The 22,743-nt window shown below is 34.1% G+C and overlaps 4 protein-coding genes across 6 annotated transcripts; 3 read left to right on the top strand and 1 right to left on the bottom strand.

The window, feature by feature from the left end:
• Positions 1-210: 210 nt before the first annotated feature.
• LOC108322330 (3-ketoacyl-CoA synthase 1) lies at positions 211-2,053 on the top strand. Its single transcript, XM_017554390.2, has one exon. The coding sequence runs from the start codon at positions 417-419 to the stop codon at positions 1,986-1,988; it is 1,572 nt and encodes a 523-aa protein (XP_017409879.1). The 5' UTR covers positions 211-416; the 3' UTR covers positions 1,989-2,053.
• A 3,005-nt stretch (positions 2,054-5,058) lies between these two features.
• LOC108322308 (uncharacterized) lies at positions 5,059-5,814 on the top strand. Its single transcript, XM_017554358.2, has one exon. It carries the CDS (start codon positions 5,130-5,132, stop codon positions 5,550-5,552), a length of 423 nt encoding a protein of 140 aa, XP_017409847.1. The 5' UTR covers positions 5,059-5,129; the 3' UTR covers positions 5,553-5,814.
• Positions 5,815-6,423: 609 nt separating this feature from the next.
• Positions 6,424-12,729, bottom strand: LOC108322307 (heterogeneous nuclear ribonucleoprotein Q). 3 transcript variants are annotated; one of them, XM_052875966.1, is made up of 10 exons: positions 12,565-12,729; positions 10,912-11,349; positions 10,691-10,807; positions 10,439-10,579; positions 10,174-10,350; positions 8,507-8,711; positions 8,119-8,297; positions 7,926-8,011; positions 7,375-7,494; positions 6,424-6,815 (listed from the first exon to the last, which is right to left on the bottom strand). In XM_052875966.1, the coding sequence occupies exons 2-10, from the start codon at positions 11,311-11,313 to the stop codon at positions 6,809-6,811; spliced, it is 1,434 nt and encodes a 477-aa protein (XP_052731926.1). In that variant the 5' UTR covers positions 11,314-11,349; positions 12,565-12,729; the 3' UTR covers positions 6,424-6,808. The 3 variants fall into 3 exon arrangements, with proteins under 3 accessions (XP_052731926.1, XP_017409846.1, XP_052731925.1); XM_017554357.2 differs by lacking the exon at positions 6,424-6,815 and having other exon boundaries at positions 7,079-7,494; positions 12,565-12,728; XM_052875965.1 differs by lacking the exons at positions 6,424-6,815; positions 12,565-12,729 and adding an exon at positions 12,417-12,556 and having other exon boundaries at positions 7,079-7,494.
• Positions 12,730-17,318: 4,589 nt separating this feature from the next.
• LOC108322329 (protein LEO1 homolog) lies at positions 17,319-22,332 on the top strand. Its single transcript, XM_017554389.2, has 12 exons — positions 17,319-17,586; positions 17,678-18,015; positions 18,443-18,587; positions 18,698-18,883; positions 19,343-19,519; positions 20,117-20,248; positions 20,324-20,503; positions 20,581-20,712; positions 20,826-20,930; positions 21,023-21,271; positions 21,830-21,988; positions 22,094-22,332. Exons 1-11 carry the CDS (start codon positions 17,464-17,466, stop codon positions 21,962-21,964), a joined length of 1,902 nt encoding a protein of 633 aa, XP_017409878.1. The 5' UTR covers positions 17,319-17,463; the 3' UTR covers positions 21,965-21,988; positions 22,094-22,332.
• Positions 22,333-22,743: the final 411 nt, after the last annotated feature.

The raw sequence follows: 22,743 nt of genomic DNA, 5'->3' as shown, positions 1-22,743 counted from the left end.
AGCCCGGTTTGTTTATAGAATATCTCAGAAAGTCAAATTACGTTAGAATATACTGCTTGCTATTAGTAGAAATATTTATTAGGAAAACTCAGGTTAAAGTTAAAATGAGCAGCACACAAGATATATTGGTTTTAAAAGAGAGTTTGGTTTGAGAAAGTTGTTGAGCTATATATCTAACAATTTTCAGAACTACCAGTCCATAAGATTAATTACCAAGTGATGCTACTATTATGACATTGGCTTAACATGTTTGTTGATGACTGTTTGAGGATTTGGTTTTTGGTTTTTTCCCAAAGTGTAATAATGGTTCAGCTTCCTCCTAACGCCACACCCTTCTAGTCTCTGCTTTATAAGCCAACCAAAACCCACCGCTTCCACATCAAAATTCCACAATAAAACACAACACGATAAAAACTATGGGTGGCGATAGCATAGACATGGACAGGGAGAGATTGACGGCGGAGATGGACTTCAAGGACTCCTCTTCCGTCGTCATCAGAATCCGCCGCAGACTCCCGGACTTCCTTCAGTCGGTGAAGTTAAAGTACGTGAAGTTGGGATTGGGATACGGTTACTCATGCAACGCAGCCAGCATTGTGATGTTGGCAGTCACCCTTCCTCTCTGCTTCTCCCTCACCGGTCTCAAACTCTCTAAACTCTGCTCCCACCAGCTAGACGCCGAGACCGTGGTGGCGGCTTCCGCTGCGCTCCTTTCCCTCGCCGCTCTCTGCCGCTGGAAGCGCTCGGGCGCGGTGTATCTGGTGGACTTCGCTTGCTACAAGCCGGAGAAGGAGCGGAAAATCTCGGTGGAATCCTTCCTGAAGATGACAGAAGAGAGTGGGGGGTTCGAGGAAGAGTCTCTTCAATTCCAAAGGAAGATTTCGACAAGAGCGGGTCTTGGCGACGAGACTTACCTTCCCAGAGGAATCACTTCCCGCCCGCCCAATCTCTGCATGAGCGAGGCGCGCTTGGAGGCCGAAGCGGTGATGTTCGGCGCGTTGGACGCGCTTTTCGCGAAAACCGGCGTGGAGCCTAAGGACATTGACATCCTGGTGGTGAATTGTAGTTTGTTCAACCCCACCCCTTCTCTCTCCGCCATGATTGTGAACCACTACAAGCTGAGGAGCAACATCAAGAGCTACAACCTCGGCGGCATGGGATGCAGTGCCGGACTTATTTCCGTTGACCTGGCCAAGGACCTTCTCAAAGCCAACCCCAATTCCTACGCCCTGGTGCTCAGCATGGAGAACATAACCCTCAACTGGTACTTCGGCAACGATCGCTCCATGCTCCTCTGCAACTGCATTTTCCGAATGGGCGGCGCCGCCGTCCTCCTCTCCAACAAGTCTTCTGATCGGTCGCGATCTAAGTACCAGCTGCTCCACACTGTCAGAACCCACAAGGGCGCCGACGACAAGAACTACAACTGCGTCTATCAGAAAGAGGACGATACCGGAAAAGTGGGGGTGTGTTTGGCGCGGGAGCTAATGGCTGTGGCAGGGGATGCTCTGAAGACAAACATCACAACCTTGGGTCCGATGGTTCTGCCTTACTCGGAGCAGTTGATGTTTTTCCTGTCACTGGTTCGGAGAAAGCTGTTGAAGATGTCGAGGGTGAAGCCGTACATTCCGAACTTCAAGCTGGCCTTCGAGCACTTCTGCATCCACGCCGGCGGAAGGGCGGTGTTGGATGAGTTGCAGAAGAATCTCCAGCTGAGCGAGTGGCACATGGAGCCCTCGAGAATGACGCTCCACCGCTTCGGCAACACCTCCAGCAGCTCCCTCTGGTACGAGCTTGCCTACACGGAGGCCAAGGGTCGGGTCGGCAAGGGGGACCGGGTCTGGCAGATCGCATTCGGGTCGGGTTTCAAGTGCAACAGCGCCGTCTGGAAGGCGATGCGGGACATGCCGAACTTAACTGAATGGCGTGGCAACCCCTGGGACGATTCCGTCCACGACTATCCCGTTAATCTTTCTTCCACTTCTTAATTAATATATATCCATCAATACAATGGTAATTAATTGGTTAATCAACTATAATTACAATAATATTACTACACTCCTGCCTTCAATTTCTTAATTAGCTTCATCTTTTCTTCCTGCAACTTTAAATATAGAACATTCCCAAAAATACACATCTCTACACACTGCACTACCACATCGTACAAAACAACATTGTGGGAATTCCATACCAAAAAGCGTGCCTTTTTATATGATTGGTCAAATGATAAATCAAAGAGTAAGAAATAGTGGAAAACTTGACGGAATCAGCAACTGAGGTAAATAAAATGACTAATTTGGTCACCCACTGGATCAAATTGTAGGCTCCAGTACAGTAGAACCCACCTTTGACACGTGTTATTTTAATGTTTATTGTTTTTTTCTTTAAAATTTTTAAATTTAGTGGAAATATAATAAAAAGGGTTAATCAGCCCTATGCACAAAAATATAGCACGTTGGATATTCAATTTAAGTCGGACCTTACAGCTTACTTTCTTCCAAACCAACAACATACTAATAAATTGGTAATACTGATAATACTATATTATAATGTGCCAAAATATTTTTGGGTATGAAAACTTTTAAGAATAGCTCGTAATTTCAAAGAGTTTTTGCACTTTTATATGATCACCAATAGCATAAATAAACATAATTTAATAAAGACGTTAAACTAATCTCAAAACCATTAATACATATCTCCACTTTCCGCTTTTGTTTTGAGTTTAATTTTATGTATTTCAATACTCTGACTCTCTTTTTTTCTTCTTCTTTTCTAATCTTATTCTTTCTTTCTTACAATCTTTCATTTTTTTTCTCTTTAAAATTTCTTCTTCATCTTTCGTCAGTTTTATAGGATCGGATTTTTAAGAGAATAAGTTCATAATTTCTATAAAAAGATTTTGCTCTTCGATTTTATATTCTTGTCTTCTTATATTTTTGTCATCAACTCTAGTAAGTTACGTGAGAAAAGTAATCATCTCAATTTCTTTTATTATGTACTAAAATTTGATATATTTAAATACTTTACTTTAATTGTCTAGATTTTGAGTAATTTTGTTGGGTTAAAGATGTTATTAGAACAAAGGATATATATGAGTGAAGTTCTTTATATTTTTTCTAACTATAAGATAAATTTAAAGGTGATTTAGTAACTAAAAGTTTGGTTCTTATAAAGGTATTGTGGTTAGTTGAAAATATATTGCTATGTAACACGTTTTGTTACATAAATCCAATTCGATAGACAACTTAATGAGCCTTCAAAACATCATATGATTCAATTTTATATCAGATGACCCAATGATCCACACCACATTCTCGTAGTGATTTATACAACAAACAAGTATATAATACAACTCTTAGATACACTAATGAAACGAGTCAAACGAGTCAATGATCAGATGAGTCAATGGTTCATATCTACAAAGGCATGATCCAAACATTAGACATCTAGTAGTTTCACATAATATGTGTCTTTATAATTTACGCATTTAGATGTCTTCTAGTTCAAAAATTAGACTTTTATTCCACTAAACTTAGCATCAATCAACTCAACTTTTCAATCTTCAAGACACTCTATTTTCTTCATTAAGTTTATAATCCTTCATAGTCACTGAAAAATCTCTCAATCAATTTGCCAACAACACCAATAATCCTATTATATATCATTGTATTAACTATAGATGATTTATGAACATGCTTATACTTCAATTGAACAAAATATAAATTAGAACATTGAAGAAGTGTCTATACAGTATATTGCATCATCAAAATGGATCATCAAGAAGTTCAATAGACTAAATTATTTACTTAAATAGTCTAATGAAAACCCTAATAGTCTAATGAAAGCCCTGTTTAGATCATCTAGCATGTACCAAGACTTTAAAAACTAATTTTAATAAATTATTTTAGTTAAAGCTCAATTGATCTCAAATTGATACAATCTTATTAAAATAGTTTATTTAAATTCAATTATGATTTTAAAAAAGTTAAAATTAAATGTTTTAAATGTGATTAAAGATGTACTCTTCATTTTGTTAAAACAATAGAGAAAGTTAAAAAAATGTGATCATTCACAAAACATTTTAAGTATAATGACAAAAAAATATCAATATAAAGACAAATAGGAAAGACTAATACAAGATAAGTCAAAACATTCAAGTTACAATAATTTTATCAAAGACGTCTATTAAGGAATTTTTCCTATAAACAAAATTAATAAATGTATGATAAAATAATCCAATGTATAAAAGTGAGCAATAATGTAAACACTAAATGCAAAAGAAATTTTCAATTTTCTTAGTGCCTGTAAAAAAAAATTATCTGTTAGATAACTAAAGTGGAAGTCTTTGGATTCTACTAAATAATTTTTATTTTATAGTCATGAGCAACTGTATATTTTGTTATAAATAACATCGTTTACTCGTAGTTAATCTCGGATATTAATATATAGTCAATAATAACTTTATCTACTTATTTTGTTTTTTCCTTTTTTTAGATTTAATTGTGTATTTACTTTCTATATATACTTCATAATTTCTATGTTTTATTTTTTATAAAATGCTCATTTTAATCACAATACAATTTTTTAACGTGGTTTAGTTCCTATTGTTCAGAACTAAAACAAAATCAGATTAAAAATCTCTAGGATATAAAATAAATCATTTTCAAATATAGACTAAAATGCAAAAGCATTACATGTATAAGGACAAAATAAATAACACGGGTTCATGTTACGAACTAAAGAAATAAGGACAATTGGCATTCTATAGACCACAAAGAGCATGAAAGTAATTGAAAGATCTCTCTCTTACGAAAACAAGATACAAATTTTACTGTAATTTTTTCAAATATAAAATGGAGATTTTATTTATTATTTATGTTTCAATTTTTAAAATTTAAAACGATTTTTTTATTTTTATGAATTTTGATATTTTCTTAACATCATGAACATGTCTAATATTCAAATCTTTGGACACTTGTTTCTTTAAAATCTCGTGACTATAAGTGTAGATGAAGTTCACTTGAAAAGAAAGCAACATTAAAATAGTTTTTATTTGCAAACTTTATTTTTATAAAATAATATAATTCAAAACGAAGAAGTCTGTGTAGGTAACGAGAATAGAGAAAAACATGTGGTTTTGTCCAAACCACGCCACTCCCTTTGAGAAGGTTCTCGTTCCCTCCGTCTCCGCCACCTCATGGAGGCGGAGCCACGGCGTCTCCGCCACCGCCAACCAAAAAGGTGGGAAATTGGGGCACACCCTTCTGGGCGTTATCCGTTCCAATTCGACTCCAATTCCGAAACTAGCAGAACAAGAAGGAGAGATCAGTGGGTCAGATGTACTTTGGGCACTGCAGAGAGCGAGTGCTCGGAAGAAGAAGAACAGGAAGAATAAGAAAGAGCATCGGAGGGACGAATCCTCTGTGGCCTCTCTCACCGAACAATCTGCTGCTAATTACACCAACATTCGTCCACTCTCCATAAATGCAAATTGGGCTGCTAAATTGGAGGACTTGGATAAACGTCTTCGTGAGCTTTCTGATACAATTTGATTTCACTGTTATTATTTACATCAAGATATATATTTTTTTCCTCTGATAATAATTTAACATAGTTTGCTTTTAAATTGTTGCTTAATTTTGGGTCACCTGAACGTGGTATGCGTGCTTTTGCTTGAAGAGTGGAACTTTGGTTTTCAGTATTATACTAAATGGATGGAGTAGCTATGAATTAGCAACTTAGGAAGAATATTATTTTGGAATTTTTAATTTTTATGATAAAGGCTAAAGATGATTAGGTTTGGATTTGATTCTTCATGCTTGTCTGGCTTTTTTCCACTTGCAAAGAAGTTGGGTTAATAAACTTGAAAAATTCTCTTGTAATGAATGTTTGATACTCAACAGTATTACTTAATGATATCATAAGCATAATCCTTTAATACATACATGAAAAACTGTTTTGTCTTCTGGAGGCGACACTTGCGGATTCCTTCACGCAGCACTGTACCTTTTTTCAATTATATTCTTGACTTCCTGTGTTCTGAATTCTAATTGAGAGAAAAATATGAAACTCCATTAAATGGCATTGTTCTGGTGGGGCACTAAGCCAATCTTTTATTTTTGAGTTGACTGGTTAACTTTTTCCGCAAGATATGAGCGTTTTGGGGAATGGAAACTTCATTTCGTTTTCAAATCTTATGGACAGATTATTCTGTGATTGTCTTGTACTGTATTTCCTGTGAACCAGGATTGATTATTGGGTTACCATTACCATAACTTGTGTGTGTGTGTGTATATATATATATGGACAGGAGCACAACAAAGGAAAGAAAGATCGCTTGTAAAAAACTTCATCTGTAAAACAATAACCTCTCTCTAATAGTTGTAAAGCCCTATATTATATTTCTAAAAAAGACCTTTGATCTGTTTACCGTAAAATACTGAAATTGACTCCTTTTTAAATCCTTCATTTGATGTGTTCAGAAGTAATACAATATGCCTCTTAAGATTGAGATATCCTCTCCCTAGTCAACAAAATGAAAGCTGGTTAACCTAAGCAAGTGGGGTGGTGCCTTGTCTGAAAATTTTCTCGTCATCAATCCATTTCTTGTGTGAATGAAACAGGTTGTAGCATTTAGTAATACCAGCTTTGCAAGCTACCTTGTAATCGTTAATGAATAGAACGAGGTAATAACATAAAATGAACAGAAAACCAAAAGCATGTATCTGAACAGAAGTAAAACCAAAAGCATGTATCGACGATGTTTGTTCATTTCTGGGGATCAACGATCTCAAATGTTGACGGCAGATTAAGCCCTTCAGCAAAAGAATAAACATGTAAGAAATTATTACATGTAAGAAATTCGGCAGCCATCAATAAACATTCGTGAAAACAAGCCAAACGCCTAGTTCTTGAGTGGTCCAATTTTCTCGTATATGCTTTTCCATGAAATAGTTGGGTTTGTTTAATTATTCCATTTATAAATGGCAGCGAGGTATTGATTAACACTGCTAAAAGTACTAATCCATTTAAAGCTCACAAAACTGCCACTAACAGGTAAAGTTTTCCTGAAGCCAAATTAACACAATTTTCTACTGGCTGTCAATAAAAAATTCCAAGCATTACAAGCAGAAAATATGACAATTACTCCGCTGTGACTCGTCTAACAGCAGTAGGCACCATCATTAAAAAGTTAAATAGAATATCACTGGTCCTAATCCTAACTTTCTCTTCATATTTTTCTTCTTTTTTTCCCCTTTCATGGGATAGGGATAGAGATTGTGTAAAAATGTATACCAAATGGTTCCCAAAATCCCCTCACCACCAAAAGACAGATTGCATTAATCTGTCTTATATCCCTAATAGGGTCGATACCTTCTACTACGATTGCCTTCATCATTGCCACTACCTCCTCGCCCTGGCTGCCCACTTGGACCATTACTCCGATCAGTTCTGCGTGGTCGGCTGGGTGGCGCTTGTACACCAGGTTGTTGACTGCACCATATCACCATTATCAACATCACTTATTTTTCCAATTTTCACAATTCAGTTTAATAAAACTAAATAAACATTACTCCATAACATAGAATATAAACTTATGATTCCGATTAAAAAACATGGACACAATGATTGAAAATTACACACGAAATATAAATAAAATTAACAGCAAAATTATGTACAGAACATTAGTAATGATGATACATTAATATAATTTTTATACAATACTTAAAAGTATTGGGTTACAACTTTTCCCCATTACTGTGTTAAATTACTATTTTGCATAATTGCCAATGCAATTTTAAATTATATTGACAATACTAAATAACATATTATATTCATTTATAGTATGATTTAAATTTAAAAAATGTTCTTATTAGTATTTTCATATAATAAAATTTATCTAAAATGAATTTGCAGAAACTTACAGGACATAGCCAATTCGACCGTCTGGTAACACCATTGGAACCATTTGCATTCCTGCTGGCATTGGACCCCTACCATATATCATTGGCTGCTCACATGCATAAGAACCCACAAAGATCCAAGCGGATTAGAACAAAGGATAAAACACGAAACAAAGACATAAGGTATAAATATACATTGTAACTCAGTAAATACCTGTTGATAACCACCACCAACACCATATCCAGCCCCTAAAGAGCCATAAGGATTTCCAGAAAAGTTACCATACGCAGGATGAGGAAGATGGCTTGGATGCAGTCCAGGATTGTAGCCGTACCCTCCGTCTGGTTTTTTATCAGCTTGAGGCTTAGCAAGAACAACTTCAAGAACTTGTCCTGCAGTTCAAATTCATTAAACACTGAGTATATTTAAAGTACTTCTTTTACTGACAAGTGATAGCTGACACTTGTTAATGATTTTTATGCATAGATAAGTGAGATACTCCTTACTCTCTTCTTTTGCATAGAAATTCAATTAAAGAAAGTAAAAATAGACAAACATGAAGGGACAAATTTGGCTTATTACAATAGTATAAAACAAATACCATCAATTTCATATTTCTCAGTATCTTTTACAGCTTTCAATGCACTTGACCTCTCTGCATAATGAATGAAGCCAAAATCGCGTTTTCCTCCAGCTTTGCCAGGTGGCATGACCACTTTTGTTACTTCTCCATGGCGACGGAATAGTTCCTTCAGTTGTTCGGTGGTAACATTCTCTGGTATGTTCTTGACGTACAGAGCTTTAACCTGAAAATGCCAAAACAAAAATGGTTTGGAAGCAAAACTTCAATTAACTCATCAGTTCCCCGTAGGCTCATACAACCTAAAAAACACATCAATATAAACACCGCATATCAACATTTATGATGCTTTAGACGATCAACATCAATCCCTTTTTTAAACAAAACCATCTTTCTGTAAGTGTCAGTCATTAATATTACCAAAACAATGATTCAGAACCTAGAAAGTAAAGACACTTAAATGTTTCTGATATCTGTACATTTCATGCCAAGGAAAGATTGAGAAACATGGCAAGGGACCAGAAAAATTTGGGATAGAAAGGATACGAGAAGAAATCCAAAGTGATTGAAAGGGTAAATGTTATGCTTACAGAAACAAGGATGAGCTTATATGTGCCAGAAAGCTAGCTTCATAACTAACAACCAAACTAACCAACTAAACATGTGGTAATAACTCCTAGCAACCTGAACAATAGACATTACAACCTAGGGATTAATAACACAAGCCATGAGAATGAGAAACAGCAATGACGAAGAAGCATAACTCAGAAGTCTTCAACAAGAGTGTAGGTAAACTTAATCTTATTCTTAAGCCACTACAGTACGTATTAAAGCATATTGGAAATTGGTCCACCATATTGCGGGAACAATAATCTAAATTCCAAACTGAGACAGAGACTTAATAAGAAAAGGTATAAGCTGAAGTCAAAATTTAACACCTAAGGCAGTTGCAAATCAACACCGTATAAAATATGCAGATGCATTTGAAGATTCTGACAGTCCTGCATGGAAAATTTATAGAATAGGAATCTCTGAAGAAATGAGTAAAAGTTTAGATGACCTATATTGAATGAAATTGACGGAAGAACTATTCTTTGCCAAGTGTTTCCCTTCACAAGTGATTCTTACAACTGAGCACTTGTAAATTCTCTCCAAATTCATATTCCTGAATGACCCTCCCGATATCCTTACTACCTCCATATATTTAACTTATCCTCTCCAACAAATCTACAGCTGTAATTGTCCCTCAGCGAGACTTCTAAATTGTGATAAGCCTAACCTCAACGTAAAGTAAACTCATCTTCGCATCCACCTTTTTATAACCAAAAAAGAATGTTATGAGAGCCAGTTTTTCACTTTACTTTTTTTTCTCCTTTTTTAGGAAATTATACAACTTGGTCAAATTAACAGATAAAAAATGCAGCTCGGACAATGTCTGAACCTAAATCACAATAAATTTCACCAACGGCAAACAGGTCTTCCTATATGCTGAGATCCATGTTAAAAGCATAAAGAAACTTGAAAATACCATAGAATTGGGTTCTTCAGTGTGAGAAGGAAAAGGAGGATACGATAGCAAGAGAAGGGAAGAAGGGATACATGTCCAATCCAATCAAACCATTGATGCAATGATAGAGAAAGCTATAAGAAACTTCTCATTTGCATTCCACCTTAATTCTGGAAATTACCTGTGAAGAAGCAGAATGATCAGGAGAGTTCTTTGGATCTGCCCATGTGACAGTGGGTGTATTGCCATCCAGCTTAAAGCTTGCATTTGACATCTTTTGCCGAGAATAATCAGCACATGCATTATTGTAATACAAAACAAAAGCAAATCCACGATTCCTACTTGGATTTTGAGGGTCCTGATAAAAACAAAATGGAGACGGAATAAAATATTAGGCCTGACAAAAGTTTAGTGTAAGCTAGTAGCACAGCCACTGGAGACTGAACCTTTATGAGCTCGATGTTTTCAACTCCTGGACCAACTCCTTCAATGACTTTCCTAAAGTCATCTTCCGTCCATGTTTTTGGAACATTACCAATGAATAATCTGTGTTTGGTTTCAGAAAGTGAACACCTCAAAGTTTTACCCTGAAATGATGAAATTTTTTAACAGCATTTACTAACATTGGATTCATAACTGAAATCTGACTTGAAAATAAAATATAGACAACAAGATACTTTTAGGGAGAACAGTAATACCTTAAATTCCCTGCTATGTATCTCCTCGATTGCCTTTTGTGCTACCTCTTTTGTTTTAAAAGCAACAAAGGCATAACCCTTGTTTTCACCAGTGTCCCTGTCTTTCATTAATCGTACCTGAATAGTAACAATAAATAAAAATCTTACTAATAATCCCAATGTTTCCCATCTGCAGAAAGGACAACTTTACCATATCATTACATCAATTTATCAAGGCTCACCTCAAGAATGTCACCCATCGGCTCGCACAAATCCCTTAAATCATCTTCACATACATCCCGAGGAAGTCCACCAATAAAGACTTCGGAACCATGAGGTGGAAGGGCAAGAAGTTCGTTATGCTTCTCTTTCTCATCTTCATCGATGAATGACGGTTTTTGATCATCATCACCAAATTCAGTGGCAATGTCACTTTTTTCTGCTTCAGGTAATTGGTCCTTCTCACCAACGTCTGCTGTTGAGTCCTCGTATTCATGTTCCTCAACACTACCTTCAGCGTTTTCATCTTCACCTCCATCCACTCCGTCGTCATCTATTTGTTCTTCAACATCATCATCGATCTCTTCCATGAAATTTTCTTCATCAAGGTCCACTCGCTCGTCAATTTCTGCACCTTCTGACATGATTGATTCAGGCTTTTGTCATGAACAGCTGAATACCTGCAGGTTCACATATTAATCACAAAATCTGTACAGAACTTTAGGATTTACAGGACACCAGCTTTAGGTAATTGTCTTTTCAGAGGGGAAATTTTTTTTCTAGGACAGTTAGAGAGGAGGCGTACAGAGGCATAATGCCAGACAGAACCACATAGACCACCCACAAAAATCCCTATATTGCTTTCATTTGGGCAGTGGGTAACTGAATTGAGATCCTAAGGGTCGTGTTTGAGAAAGAAATTTGGGAGGGAAGGGAAGGCATTTGAGGAAGGTTTATAATGGTTGGGTGATTTTTAAAATAGGGGAAAGAAAAGAGTTTGGAGAATTTTTAAAACCCTCTAAAACCCTAATTCCCCCAATTTGAGGCATTAGAAAAAACAAAATTAATTTACTCAATAATCCCGATCAACTTTTGCAAATTCTGACTCTCTCTGATTTATATGCAAGATGTAGAAACTCTCTCTCTTATCCATGTTTATCTTCTCAGCACTGGGAACCTCGTCTTAGCCCTCCTACTCACTGGTGATTGCAATTAACAACAAGGGGCAACAGCAAGTTTTCCTGCATGCGTAGGTGTGGATATGGGCGTTGTCCAGCAGAAGGTCATAGTAGACCTGGTCCTTGGGGATCTGAGTGACATAGGTTCCCACTGGCCAGCTCTATCCATTCCTCTTGTAAATCAATGACACAATCAAGGGCGAGTACTGAGAACTTTCCCTTCATTTCCTTTCCCTCCTAACTGGGAGAAAATTCAGGCCTAATTGTTCATTAGGCTCTTGACCTATTTCAGTTCTAGTTCTACACTATGAAAATGGACAATAGGGAAGTTCAAATATTTTCGTTGAAATCTGTATGCAGACTATACAAAATCTTATTTGTCCAATGCTGGAACAGAAGAATGGCGACAAATTGAACCCGTTATTAAAATTAAACAAGACAAAGGAGCAGACACTCAAATATCGGTGAGATAGAAAACCCTGCGAGGTTAGGTTAGGTTAGGGTTAAACCCTCCGATGTGAGTGGGAGAGGAGATGAAGAGGAGTACAGAGCAGAAAAATGTGACATACCAAAGGGAAAGATGGTTTCTTGATAGATTAGGGGCCGAAAATGACGATTTGGGAAGGGTTAGAATTGGATCGAAAGAAGAAGTGGGGCGAAGAAAAAGAGGCATATTTATGATGGAAATTGAAAAAGGAGGGATTTTGGATAGCGTACCAGTGCTAACAAATGAAAGGTTTTCGGATTAGCTTCTGAGTGGGTTTCGGTTCTGTGATTCTTCTTCTTCGTTTCGTTCTCACCCTTCTTCCTGTACACAGAGAAAGAGAGAGAGAGAGACAAAGACTGAGATGTGTGTATGTGTTTATCTGCCAAACCCTCTTTTTCCAGATGCCCCAAATAGACAATGATATAACATGGTCGTTCTCATTTTATTCTTTTGCACCCGCGCTCTCCACCAATTACCAATTCCCACGTGTTCCATTAATCAATTACCACCTTTTTATATATTCCACTTTAAATTTAAGTTTCCTTATTATATATGTAATACAAAATTTTAAAAATGAGTTAATTTAGATTTTTTTCTAAATCACCTTACTTTATTTAAAAGTCAAATAAAAATTAAAGTTCACCATGTTAAATTCTTACAAAAATAAATGGGTCAAAAATAGTTAAAGAAATAATTTAGATATATTATTATATTCATGAAATATATTTCAGTTGTACATTTTCTATAACTATTTTACCTCTTATAAAATTTATTTGATAAAATATAATTTTAAATTAATAAAACATTATATATCTTATAATAAATATTTCTCAAATAATTAATTATTATTTAAAAATATCTAATAATTTTTAAAATATCTTATAATATATAATAACGTTTAATAAATCTTATAATATCTTACAATATATAAAATATTTCATAATACCTAATAATATATTTTTCAATAATTATTAAAAATTTTATCTTTTATTTAAAATATTTATTTAACTTTATTTGTTTATTTTTCCTAATTATAATAATATTTTACGATCTTACAGTTAAAACTAAAAAAACATTTGTCAGACTAAAGTTATTATAGTCTTGTCAAATTTATTTGATAAAATAAAATTTTAAATTAATAAAATATTATATATTTTATAATAAATCTTTTTCAAATAATTAATTATTATTTGAAATATGTAATAATATCTAAAAATATATTATAATATATAATAATATTTAATAACATCTTATAATATCTATCAATATATAAAAATATCTCATAATACTTAATAATATATTTTTAGATAATTATTAAACTTTTTTATCTTTTATTTAAAATATTTATTTGGCTTTATTTATTTGTTTTTCCTAATTATAATAATGTTTTACAATCTTACAGTTGAAACTAGAAAAACATTTTTCAGACAAAAGTTATTATAGTCTTGCAAAATTTATTTGATAAAATAAAATTTTAAATTGGTAAAAAATTATATATCTTATAACAAATCCTTTTCAAATAATTAATTATTATTTAAAAACATCTTATAATATTTAAAAATATCTAATAATATATAGTAATATTTGATAACATCTTATAACAATATATAAAAATATCTCAACATACCTAATAATATCTTTTTAAATAAGTATTAAATTTTTTATCTTTTTATTTAAAATATTTATTTAACTTTATTTATTTATTTTTCCTAATTATAATATTTTACGATCTTGCAGTTAAACTAAACAGACATTTTTCAGACAAAAGTTATGATAGTTTAAAATTTTTAAATTAGTCATATTTAATAAATTGATTTTTTAAAAAAAAGAATAATTTTTTCATAACAAGATAAAACTTTTAAAGATATATATATATATATATATATATATATATATATATATATATATATATATATATATATTTTTTGAAAGTGTCTTTACAATGTTTTGGGTTTAGTATAATATTGGAATATGAAAAAAAATAAGTAAAAAATAAAAAAATTTAAAACATAATTTTTTTATATTTTATATTAGTTTCTATCTCATATAGGAGAGATAATTGCTTTGAAGAGAGAGAAAATTGAGGTAAACGTTACATGAAAAAAAAAATTAATGTGTTTATCATCTTATATATATGTATGCTTTTTATGCATATTTGTAGTATATCTATATATTGTTCTGATAATAGTCTATAATGATCCTATTTGATATTATATAGCTTATTATAAAACAGTTGTTAAATATTTTACATACCTATAATTTATGGATGAAATCAAACTTTCTTTTTTTATATAACAAATTAGACTTAATTTCACGTAATATCAAAATCATTTATATATTATCTCTCAATTGTGATTTCAATGTTTAAGCGGTTGCCTAACTATGTTATAAAAAAAATATTTAGTAAATGATTCAAAAATGTGTACAATATTGAAAAGAATATATCACTAAAGCATGTTCCATAAAATAGTCTTGGTGATGTAATTAAAATTTTATTTTTATTCTATTCAAAGGTAAAAATTTGATCACCATGATCATTGATACTTCTCATTCCTCATTTCAGTGTATTTATCTTTTTATTTGACTTTTATTATCTTTTAATGTTTTATTTGACTTTTATTATCTTTTAATGTTTTATTTCCTTTCATCACTCATCTTTAAATTTTTTTTTTATTATTCAATTTTTCGTTCCTCCTTTATAACTTTTCACAAATATTTACTAAATTGATATTTTACCAATTTATATCCTAATGTAATTGGATCTAACATTACATAATCCTTTTAGTTTTAGCATCACAAAGCATGAAATTAAACTCTTATTATAAGTCTAAATCAAATTAGGCTTCTAAAAAAATTATTAAGGTATATAACGACTTTAAAATATTATACTTTATTTCATCGTCACCTGTAACTTCCACTTTCACTTCATCCTTATCCTGAACCTCCACTTTATTATCTTTACTTTTCACTTCATATTCATTACTAACCATAATTTATATCATCGACTTTTTATTGTGATGATCATTTTCATTGTCGTCTTTGTCAACTTCTACAAAGTCCTCAACATGACTATTATCTCCACTCTCTAAAGGTCCATAACATAGGTTAATAACTTCATTTGATTCATTCTCTACAATTCAACTCATCCATCAACCATAAACAAGTGAACTCTGTCATAATACTTGGTCACCTTAACCATATTAATAGCACATTTGTCATCATACAACCGATGCAGCATATTTTCAATAAAATAAAATAACTATCTAACTTCAATGTATTCAAATTCCTTAAGTGAACTTATGACTTCAAAGTAACCTCATTTTACGGAATCACATGACCAATAACTTGTTTCTCTGTGAATGTATTTAAATGATACATCATTTTCAAAGATTCAATTCTAGTGGACCACAACTTCATATTTCTCATGAGACATCCCAAAACAATATTGTATGCAACCCCGTAAAATTAAAACATACTTTAGCAACATGTGGACTGCTAACACATTTAAAAAGCTTAAAAGGTATGAGAGACTGATACCAAAATTAACAACTGATATGTAAACAATTTAAAATTTGGGGACACATAAGTGTAATCCCCTTACATAGAAAATAACATTTTACTCAATCCACATTATGTGAAAAACATTAGCATACCAAAATGGACAACAAACAAAAACTACCAACACTATTCAATGTCACCCAAGAAACCAAAAATTTCAACAATGAGTTTTAGGGAACCAATGACCTATTCAAATAACCGAGTTGGTATTCTTGACATAATGAAGGATGTTGAGACAATGTCGTATAGAGAAACTATATCATTTAAAACATTTATGATTTTGAAGTTTAACAAACAACATTAAACAAAATAATATTGGGTAGACAAGCGTCTAAGAAAAATAAGAACACAAGTATATCACACAGAAAACATAAGCACATCCTTGAGTGATCATGAGAGAGCGCGTGTGAACATTGGGTAACAAACAACATAGAATTATCTAAATGCCTGGTTTAACCAGTAACATAAAGCCTAAAAAAGTTGTGTTAAAAAGTGTTTAAATGCTAATATAAAAAGTCACATCACAGGAGTTTTAACAAATATTATTACAAGTGGAAATCATCTTATCTATATGAAAAATATTTACAAAAATACATGGTAAAACAACGAGCTTAAAAGATCTAGATAACATACATATTACAAAGGTGTTGACTTAAAGAGAGATAAGCTAAAACGAGATGACGTGTTTTTGAGAAGAAATGTCTCATCAATAAAATAACCTACATACACTTGTCAATACATTATGCGTAAGATATATACACATTCATGAAGTAATGAGTGAAAAAGTGTTTAAATGAATATTGTAAAACAATAAATATAAAAATTTATCAAGCAAAAATATGTTTTACGAAGATATTTCACGTCAGGTATCGTTTAAAGAACATAAGGACTAAACATAAAGACATACATTTAAGTCTTAAGGAAGAATCACCTACCTTTCATAAATAACATAACATTAAAAGTTTGACATCTCACATTTAATCAATAATATAGATAAAAGACACATTATAATGAAAAGCGAAACACATCATATAACTTTCATTTGTTCTTTATTCACAACTTTCTGATACTTCATATTAAATATGTTTTATACTGTCTAGAATGTTTGTTTGCATCAGTAGGGAAAGACAAGAATGACTCAAAATTAGTGATTAAGTGATCAAGGTTACATGTTTCTATATCATGTTTTTTAAGCTTCACATGTTGGAATTTAGTTATTAAAATTATAAAATTGAAAAATATTTTTTATTATGAATGATTATTTAAATTTTAAAAATAATTATCAAAAGGATAATATTGAAAAAAAAGTGTATATCTTTATATACTATATATAGTTATAAATATAATATTTATTTTTAACTTATTATCTTACTTATTATAATAAAAACAAAATTCAGTGTTAAAAATAATGTAGTAGGAGCTAGTTTTTGGGATGAGACCAGCCATTGCCAATAAACGCGACTGATACGGTGCGTTTCACGAGCAAAGCACAAGAACAAACAAACGCATGTTTCCAGTTGAAGGGGTTCGATCGAAAATCACTCGCGCTAGGGTTTGTTCTCTCGGAAGCCATGGGAGGTGAGGAGAAGCGCCACCAAATGATGCAGAACCTCTTCGGCGACCAATCCGAGGAGGAGGAAGAGCTCGACGTCGATTCCGAGCACGAATCGAACCCCCAACTCAATTACCCCTCCGTACGCCCCAATTTCACACTCCTTCTCCTTGCAACGCGTTTGGATCCCTACCCTAACCGTTTTTCCATGTTTTGGCGTTTTGTTTTTTCAGGACGAGGGAGAGGGAATGGGAGAGCAAGAGGGAGAGGGCGAGGTGGAGGGCCAGGGGGAGGTAGAAATCGAGAGCGAGGGAGACGGAGAAGGAGAACACGATCGCGAAAGCGAGGGCGAGAGGGAGCAGAGCTCGCAGGAGGTGAAAGTTGGAGAGAGAGAGGAGAGTGAGGGAAGAGATTCGGATAGTGACGCCAAAGATGACGGCTATAGCCAGCGTGGCGTCACGAGTAAGCGCCGCGATGACGTCGTTGAGAGCGGATCTGAAAGGTCGGAGGAGAATCATTACGATCACCACGAAGATGACGAGGAAGAAGTCGACGAAGCTAGAAGCCCCAGGTATAATGTTGCACGGAAAAATGTGGACAAATGTGGCTGAAATATTTTGGTATTTGTGGACGGGTTTATGTTTTCCTTTATCAGTGTTGTCATGCATATTGAAACATGTCATTGATTAGGGCATAGGATAGAACACAGGGAATTACTGATGACCCAAGACTTTTTTGGGCTTAATTATTTTAGTTTTTCAATTTTTGGATTCTAGCGCACCCCCTAATTTGATCCTCTAACCTTGTACCGGTGGACAAGTTCATCCTCTCTGCTAACTACATTTAACATTTTCTAACTGAAAGGATGAACTTGTTTTACAGAAATAATTAAATGAACTTAAAAGATCAAACGTCAAAGAACTAATCTTGCCGAGTGTTTTATAACTGCTGCATGACATTAAGACTGATAGTTTGTCTTTTTTTTTTTTTAAATGTAGTGTGTCGCCCAGAGACGAAAAAGAAGATGAGACTCGTGACTTGCATTCGGCCCCTGAAATTCGTGATGTATTTGGTGATTTTGATGATGATGAAGAAGAGGAAATGGGGTATGCTGTTCAGCAGGACATTGAACAAGATTCAAATGTTAGTGAAGGTGCCAATAGTGGATATTGGTGTCAACAATGAATTTTTCCCTTTATCTGTGAATTGCCCTAATTTTAAGAATTGATGGTATTATTGGTTTCCTGCCCCAGAGATATCCTGTGGAGGAGGAAGGAAGTTACGGAAAGAACCTGAGACCAGAAGATATACTTGCTGATGAAGATCATCAGTATGAATCAGAGGAGGAAAACTTTGAGATAAAAACAAAAGAGAAGCCACTTGGCCCCCCTTTAGAATTGGAAGTTCCATTACGACCTCCTCCAGCTCTTCCAGACAAGGTCTGCTTCTAATTAATAAGTTTATTTATTCGAGCGAGAACCCTTTATTTTTATTTCATATTTTAATTTTAAATTAGCTTTTAACTTGGTGGCTGCAAAACATGAGTAATTGTCACTCTTATGTCGTTCACATTGTTGTGATAAAGAAGTTGGCATGTGTAGTGTGCGTGAGTGACTCCTGAATTGGAAGTGTTTAAGGAAGTGCATCTTTTAAGACAGTTTCTTGATAACTTCCCCATGCCAAAGATGGTGACATGTTGCAAATTAGATGGGAATTGTATAAATCAGGTTATATGATAACAAGGTCATGATGAATACGTTTTAATACCTAATATGTCCCAGGTTTTATGTATAGATGCACATGCATTGCCTTTTATAATGATGTGCATCCTGGTAAGACAAGTTGAGTTTCATTATTCAGACACTTGTATTTTAATCTCTCTCTCTCTCTCTCGGCAGATGAACATGATTAAAGTTTCCAATATTATGGGTGTTGACCCAAAACCATTTGATCCTAAAACATATGTGGAAGAGGATACTTTTGTAACTGATGAATCTGGAGCCAGAAAGCGCATACGGTTGGAGAATAATATTGTACGTTGGAGGACTGCTAGAAATCCTGATGGCACAGCATCTGTAAGTAATTGTATACCGTTTCTTATGCATGCTATCGATTATAATTTCTGTCTAATTTAAATGGGATAAAGACGATTATGACGTTCTTGTGTGTAACTTAACTGCTTTTACATCATTTGTATTTGTTTCTACTACCTTTTACTAGCCTAATTATATTATAAAATATATGTTTTTGAATTTTGAGGTTAATATTGGGATGGATTCAGGATAGAATGGCAAAATGTATTCTTTTAATGTTCTGGAGTCTACGATGCCTTCTGTCGACAAAATCTGCCCTTTGGTTGACAGAATCTGATTTAGTTTTGATGTGCATGAATGGACATGATTTTTTTGAACTGTATAGATTGATAATCTGTTAAGGAAGTTTATGATATTTTAAGGATATGGAGTATCAAATTTGAAGCTGATCATGAGGACGAGGAAGTACTTCAATAAAGTCAGTAGTACTAAATAGGAATAAAATATGTTCTATTATGTTTACCCTTTAACTTTGTAGAAAACCAGGTGGGTTAGTGTTATGATGATTTGTCATTCATGATCAGGTTGCAGTATATAGTTGTTTGCAAGAAATGTATCATGGATTTTCTATTACTGTAGTATGAAAGCAATGCCCGCTTTGTGAGATGGTCCGATGGCAGCCTGCAGCTTTTAATTGGGAATGAAGTTCTTGACATATCAGTGCAAGATGCACAGCATGATCAAGCACATCTATTCCTTAGACACGGAAAGGTGAATTTTGTTATTCCTGTGAATGTCTTGATGAATTACCATTTTCCCCTAATTGTCTGTGTTTACATGCTTCAGGGAATCCTTCAATCACAAGGAAGGTTATTGAGGAAAATGAGGTTTATGCCATCTTCCTTGTCTTCAAATTCTCATCGGCTGTTGACTGCCCTTGTTGACTCAAGGCATAAGAAGGTTTACAAGGTTAAAAACTGCATTACTGACATTGATCCTGAGAGGGAAAAAGAGGAAAAAGAGAAGGTATAATTAATAATTCAATAATTACGTGCTAAGTGTCTCTTGGGTACCATCATCTAATTTCTCTATATCTTTTGTAGGCTGAAAGTCAAAATATCCGGGCTAATGTGCTGCTTAACCGAAAGCGTGAGAAGGTGAGCCGGAAGTATACTCCTGCTGTGGATAGGAGGCGGCAACTTTCTCCTGGGTTTTTAGAGGATGCATTGGATGAGGTATAAAAGTCTGTTTTTGTTTTGGTCACGTATCTCCTGCAATTTTCTTTTAGCATATCTAGGTACATAAAACTATGACAGTTCCATTATTTACCCGTCGTTCTTTCCTTCAGGAGGATGAAGCAGATTACTATGATTCTCGTCGTACTCAGCGCCGCTTTGAGGATGATTTGGAAGTGGAAGCCCGAGCAGAGAAACGAATTATGAATGCTAAAAAGGTATTGTTTCTCAGTCTCTGGAAATTTGTTTGTATATTGATTGTTTTGGCATTTGTCATTGATGAGGGTTTTTTTATTTTTCTGGAATTTAGTCACAGGGACCTAGAGACATCCCTCGCAAGTCTTCTTTCCCACCTGCTAAATCCTCTCGAAATCCAGTGGGTTACCAGGATGATGAGAGAGAAGAGTCTGAGTATGAAACCGAAGAAGAGGAAGATGTGAGGCCTCCTTCACGCAAGAGGAATGAGGATACTGAGCCAGAGTATGAGGACGAAGAAGAGGAAGATCACTATGAAGAGGCAGAACAAGTTAATGATGCCTCAGATGAGGAGGAAGAGGAGGTACTGCCTATTTTATTAAAAATAATACATATTTAAATTTTTTGCTGTAGGTCCATAGATATTTAGTTTCAGATTGCTTCTTATCATGCCCTCCTTAACTGTTGATAAGAAGGTATATTACAGGTGATTTGTTCACGCAGTTTAGTTGTTTTTAAATCTTCCTCATTTATAATGTTTCCATTCTATGCACTGGTTTGTACTGTGAAGATATTTATATTTTTGTTTATAAGACTGCTGTACGTGTGTCCTCTGTGTGCTTGTACATCTTGTGGGTAGGGTGAAAGTTCATAAGATGATGAAGCATTGTTTGTCAGATATTATATCCTTATGGACTTGTCTCTTATTGTTAGTTGTCACAACTGTGGATGAAATCCCACGACATTTTCAAAAACACCTAACATGTTTCAACAACGTTTTGATTATCCTTATTCCCATATTTTTTGTTTTCGTGTTCCTTCATTGTTGTACTTTTATTTCATGACTCATTAATATAGGTGGAAATAAGGATATTCGATTGCTATGCCGTGGTTTTAAAACTAGTTGGATGTTTTCTTGCAGGAACCAAAGCAAAAGAGTAAGGAGTTTAGAGGCAGTGCCAAGAGGAAGGGATTTGAATCAGATGAGGAGTCTCCTCCAAGGAAAACAACCACCCATCGACGGATGGCAGTTGTGTATGATAGTGATGAGGAATGAACTTCCTTATGCCAGATTTTCGCGGTGAGTATTCTTAGTCTCTAGAATTTAATTACAATACAGGGTAAGAGTTTTAACTACGGATCATCTATGTAAGATTATTGAATTTATAATTATTTTAATTTGCAGTGATGTTCCAGCGAAGGGTGTGCGTAAGAACTGCAGCTTTCGGATGCATCAGAGGCTGAGATGACTCAATATTTTTCCTTATATAGCTATAAATTTAATATTTCATCCTTGTATACATAAAGCAGAGGCTGATATATTGATGTAGTACTTAGTCTCAGTCTCTCAGGTAACGCAATATATGTTGATTCTCTTGATAATGGTTTTAAAAAAGATCAGTGTAAATAAGTTTGTTCTCTGTATTTTCCGTTCGCAAACCTTTCGCCCTAGGGAAGGTAATGGAAACGGGAGGCACCTTCCCTTCTTACTTTCTCATAGAACGCTGACATTAGTTTGCGACTTTATATCTTCTTTTGATAAAAAATACATTAAAGAACATACACACTCAGGTTCTAGAAGGAGACTAGAAAACAAGAGTTCTTCCATATGTATATATTCAAATACCAACGTGATTTTAATAAATGATAAATTCATGAAGTTTAGTTACTATTATGTTTAATTATATAGTGTGATTTTTATTTCAGAAGTAAATGGTTTTGGTTTTGGATGTTTAATGACTCTTTTGTTGATGTTGATGTAAGTGTTTTGGGGTGGGCAGATTTAGTTATGTAAGGGGATTATCCCACGAATAGAAATGATTAGGTTGGAATGTA

Source organism: Vigna angularis, chromosome 4 (assembly GCF_016808095.1).
Source record: "Vigna angularis cultivar LongXiaoDou No.4 chromosome 4, ASM1680809v1, whole genome shotgun sequence".
In the NCBI taxonomy this organism is placed as follows: Eukaryota; Viridiplantae; Streptophyta; class Magnoliopsida; order Fabales; family Fabaceae; genus Vigna; species Vigna angularis.
This window is presented reverse-complemented; position numbering and strand designations above follow the sequence as displayed.